We start from the raw sequence: 5,735 nt of genomic DNA, 5'->3' as shown, positions 1-5,735 counted from the left end.
TGACACTTGTTAATCAACTTGAGAATTTTATATTCGATATGTATCTTGATGATCAATTCTCAAATATAAATGGAATTAGTGGACTATCTCAAAAGTTAGTTGAGACAAAAAAGTATATTATTTATCCATTGGTGTTTCTCCTATTGAAATTAGCTTTAATTTTACCTGATGCAATAGCATAAGTTGAAAAAACATTTTCTATTATGAATATCATAAAAAGTCGACTTCATAATCGAATGGGAGATCGACAAGTGGTTGAATGATTGTTTAATTACATATATAGAAAAAGAGACATTTAATCAAATTACTAATGAAACAATTATTCAACATTTTCAAAATATAAAAACAAAAAGAGAAGTACTTTCAAAATTTAAAAAAAAAAAAGGAAAATTAGTGACTAATATAATTTTTTTTATTTGAATAACTGATGTGCACTTTTACCTTTATTTATTTTGAATTAATATATCTTTTGATAATAATATGTATTATTTTTGCTACCAACATGAGATGCATCAGTGGCTATAATATGTATAACATCTGTCCCAACTAATTACTTCACTATATCCTTTGATAATAATGTGTATTATTTTTGCTCCAAACATTAGATCCATCAGTGGCTATAATATGTATAACACCTGTCCCAACTAATTACTTCACATATTCGAACAGCTTGCTTTAATTTTCTCTTAGGACATCATACTGTACATTATTAGACAGGCGTTACTAATAAGTAATTTTGCTTTCTATTTTCATCAACCAAAGTGAGCTTAAAGAAAACCATCACACTATATCATTGTTGTCAACTGATGAAATTTCTTTAGCACTAGATGATGAATCATTATCCCCTCTGGCATTGTCATAGCCACCATGTAACACCCTCAATGCCGGTGCCTCATCAGTCAAAGCTACATCATGTTGTTGAATTACCAACACTGACGTCACCACGCCGTGCCCTGCAGATGCAAGAACATCCCCTATGGGACCCAACTCTGCGTGTTCTGCCGGCCTCTCCGCCAAATTTGCTACCATACTCGACGGAAACCTACCCTTCCCAACTACTATAAGATCATAATCTCCGCTTCTACCTATGCCTAGTGCCTCCTCCACAACATTCTCACTGGCCTTCTCAACATACCCAACTATCTCTCCCCATCTCCCTCGAAACTCTCCCATTGCCTTCTCATCCAACTCCTACAAGAACCATTAAATTCAACTATTTATTAGTACATGCAATGTTATTGATAAAAATAAAATAAAAATATGGATTTACATACTAGATAAATAAAAAAATTAGTTATCCAATCAACTATTAACATAAAATACAAAACACATATTGAATTAAACAATACATGTATTTATTCACAAAATACATAATGACTGATTTAATAACTGATTTTTTACATATAAATACTATTTTTGATAATCAAAATAGTGTTAAAAGATTACATTAAATTTTCGATAACTTATTAACAAAAAGTTATAATATTGAAATATCTGAATAAATTGGCACAAATATATTCGCATGTTAATATAGTAATTATTTACCTTCTCTATTTGACGGTTCATTTTAGCTGTTGAGAAGCTATAACTTTGGTCGCAATTGGCATTTGGCGAGGGGTGTAACACAATATTTTTACCATTCAATTCATCTTCCTCAACAAACCTGATAATAGTGACCCTAACTACAGGGTGCTCAGCCATTCTCCCACCCAACTCCAAGGCCTCTCGATCATCCGGCCCACCAAAGAACAAGATGCAAACCCGTTGGCCCATCGTGCTATCTGGGCCTGGAGTTTGCGACCCACTTCCAAAACCCCGGTCCACTAGCACGCCCACAGAACACGGCGCGTGCTTGAGAACCTTCTGGTTCACCCCTCTCCATCCATGGCCCAGGTTTTCCAACACCTCGTGGGCCCCACCATTATCCTCGTCATCAGCTTCCATGCTCCAGTGCTTGTGGAACGGCAGGATGATCATGGTCACTCTCTTTTCCTCCGCCACGTGGCATATGTCCTCGTGCATTGTAGGCAAAGAAGAGATTGCAGTAGTGGGCCGGACCGACACCCGGCCCAATTGGCCGTAGGCCTGAAAGGCTCCAGCTAAACGGTCGCGCCACTCACCATTGCGCGACCGCTTAAAAAACGGAAAACCATTCTTTCTAACCCGTTGGACCAAGATGATGGAGGAGGATCGCTCCGTAAGCTCGACAAGGTGCATGATGAAGAGCTTGACGAAGGAATTTTTGGTGCTGCGAGTTGACTCAATGAGGCTTATGATGGAAGGGACGTTGCCGGGGCCATGGACGCAAGCTAGGATTCGGAGCTCATCTTTCTTCTCGTTGCTGGCGGAGTTGGAGGTTAAGTCGCCGAGTTTGCGGTGGGTCTTCATGGCGATGCCACGTGCTGGTTTGTAGATGGCCATCACCATTGGGGTTGTTATGAAGGTTGTGAACAATGCCATCAGCACCAAGATTGCAAATATCTCGTCGTTTAGAACCTGTGAATATGTACAACAATATATATCATGATGAATTGATGTAAAGTGATCAACATGGAATCAACACAATTATTCATAAATATTTGCCCAAATTGTTTAGGAAAATATACAGGACGCTATTTGATTAGTATTGTCTAGTATATCATTAAATTAAATCTCCATTCTCTAAAATTTTTCACCTCACCAAAAAAAGAAAAAAGAAGAAAAGAAGAATACGACCACTGCAATACTTACTATAATTTAACAATATTGACAAGATATATTAGGCACATATTATATTCCCTGATCATTTTGCCTTTCAGTAGGGAAATTGTTTCTTGGATATAAAAATTTTGTCATAGCCGTAAACACATCCCTCACTTGCGCTTGATCTTGTAATAGTAGGTAAAAAGAAAAGGAAGTGTTAGGTAAACAACGACCATCTTAAATAATATGAACAACTATCAATTAAATAAAAACACATTATACCTCTAAATTAATTTTATAAATCTTAATATTAAAATAACTATATATACATTTAATAAAATGAACATCCAATATATCTATTGTTCACATTATTTAATATTTTCATTATTTACCTATACTTAAAAAAAAGGTTTTCTTTCACATTGTATACTAGAATCTTCATCAAACTAGGAAGTTTCCTTTAATACAAATTAAGCATACTTTTTTCTTATTGCATGACCTTCAAGAATCACATATATTCAAATCTTCTTATAAAAAAAATTGATTAAATTTAGATAGAAATCTTATTAAAAAAATTCATTAGCTAGCAAATATTTTTTCCGATATTCATATTTAGAATCTAATTAAAATATTAAAATATCTACCATTTAACTAATTTTACATTTTAGAAACAAAACATATTTTTAAAAATTCATCTCCGCAAAAGTTAACATCTCTTTAGTCTCTTACCAAACACAACACCAACATTTTATCTAAGAATAATCATTAAAAGTATTAATTTATTCTCCTAATTATTTTTTAAATATTTAAATAAATAAAAATTTAATATATTATTTTTTAAATAACATAAAAAAAAAAATAAAACTTTCAAAACTTTTTTGAATCACTTAGTCACGGGAACCATGATTACTGAGAAATCTAGATGTTGCTGAGTAGCGGCTAACTAATGATTGAGGTAAGCCCAGACGCAGTGTCAAATGAAATATCGATCAACATCTGAAAAATCTAATTGATGAATAATGCTTTGGGTGATTATTAGGTAGCGTTTGTTTTGAGGTACTGAGACAGAGACTGAGAGACTGAGATTCAGTATCGTGTTTGTTAGTTCAGAGACTGGTACTAAAATTTCTGTCTCTGTCTCTAAAATTTCAGTATTTCAGTACCTCCAAAAAGTAGGGACACAGGGGACTGAAATTTTTAGAGATTGAGACTGAAACTTTAATAACATTTTATACCTAAAATACTTTAATTTCAATTAATTAATTTCAATTTTACCCTTTGTGCAAATTAAATTAGAGTTTCATTCCTGTTTCAATTCCTGTCTCCCATTTTACACCAAACAAAATACTGAGATTTATTTCAATCTCTGTCTCTTAGTCTCTGTCTCTCAGTCTCAATCTTTCCGTCTCTGTCTCTCCACCAAACGCTACCTTAGTGTCGTCAATGTAATCGTGAACATGGAAATAATCCTATAATCAATTATAAATTCCCTGCACGAGTAGTAAAGTTTTAGTTTAATAATTACACGCAACAAAGTGGAGTTTACTAAAACGAAAACGAGATTGAAGTGGTCGAAATGGCTACACGTGTGTCCTAGCTAGGCCTAGATTTACTATGCGAGTACTTATTCTACTTTCTAAATCTAGATTATTGAAGTTGCTAAGATTTATTATATGGTTCATCGGAGGAAATTAACAATAATAATGAGATACAGATAAGAGAATCCATGAACCTATGTTTTACTCAGGTATTTTAGGTATTATGATATAAGCCTAGAGTTGTTGTTATTGCTGTGTTATTTGGGAAAGGCTACTATTTATTATAGCTATATTTCCAAATAATGTAAAACTTAGCTTCTAAAATAAATATCCTGTAGAGGCACAAGATAGATAGATGGGAAACGAATTTTAATATGGTTTGGTTGATAGGTGAAATTCCAAAAAATGAAAATAATGGATGACTTACGAGCATATGAAAAGAAAAAAAAAACAAAAAGAAATTGTTGGAGACATTTTCTAAATTAATAATTCTAAATTGCAATTTTTATTTTTCAAAAATACAATTTGTCGAGGACAATTCTTTTATTTTCATTTTTTTAAAGAGGAGAATTTTTTATAAATACAATTTTTTAAAAATATCATCATTAGAGCAAATTAGAAAGATAGAATTCATCCTCAGCAAACTCTTAATTAGGTCAACCATATTTATATAAATATTCCATTGGCTCCTCGTACTTTCCCATAATAAAATTATACCATTCTTACTGTGTAACTCACCTCATACGTGATCATATTAAAATTATTAGGAATGTCTAATAACTAAAGGTTTGAGTGGTATTTACAAATTAAAGTGGTCAATATAATTTAAATTTTATTTGTCGTCAATGCATTAAAAAACATTAGAATTTAGATACTCTAAAATAATTTAATAAGAGAGTTAATAAAGTGATAAAGTGAAAAATTAATTATTATTAATTTTGTAACTTTTCTCGTATAAAAATTTCGCTATCTTAATTTAAAAATATTGACTCTTCATTTTTTCACTTTATCAACACTCTTACCTCAAAAAATCTTGATCCATAAAATGTGTGTGCGATTTGGACTAGACCTAAATATACACATGATTAGTAGTGGATACATTAGCCGCAATACAGTCTTCATAGATTGGTAGACAATAACTAATAAGGGTCAAAGGATCGATAATGTGAGCAAGACTCTTGTGCCTTAATTTGCAACCTTCGGGGTTTGGCTATAAATTACTATCGCCCTTATAAGCGTCCTAAATTAGTACTAGATTTACATGTCATATAAGTGTATCTTTCATCGTTTTGGAAGATCATAAACATCCAAAAGAATATGCTATTTGGAGGAATTTGCCACTTAGAAAAAATAGGTACACTCTCAATGAAACTACTAATATAATGAATTGCAAAATCTTGGAAAAATAATTATGGTCACAAAAGTTAATTATTATAGTTAAAAAGTTTAAAGTTTTATAAAAAAAAAAAATCAGTTGTTGATTTCTTAATATGAGACTTTTTATATGTTTAGTCT

General features: G+C 32.2%; 1 protein-coding gene across 1 annotated transcript in view; it reads right to left on the bottom strand.

Moving 5' to 3' along the window:
• Nucleotides 528-5,735, bottom strand: part of LOC107648144 (cation/H(+) antiporter 20) — an 8,316-nt gene continuing 3,108 nt past the window's right edge. The window contains exons 3-4 of the mRNA XM_016352127.2: nt 1,546-2,496; nt 528-1,191 (exon numbers count right to left, since the gene is read on the bottom strand). Of these exons, the coding sequence (XP_016207613.1) occupies nt 781-1,191; nt 1,546-2,496 (1,362 nt within the window). The 3' untranslated portion in view covers nt 528-780. The remainder of the gene's footprint in view (nt 1,192-1,545; nt 2,497-5,735) is intronic.

The sequence above is a fragment of the Arachis ipaensis genome, chromosome B06 (genome assembly GCF_000816755.2).
Source record: "Arachis ipaensis cultivar K30076 chromosome B06, Araip1.1, whole genome shotgun sequence".
Classification (NCBI taxonomy): Eukaryota; Viridiplantae; Streptophyta; class Magnoliopsida; order Fabales; family Fabaceae; genus Arachis; species Arachis ipaensis.
This window is presented reverse-complemented; position numbering and strand designations above follow the sequence as displayed.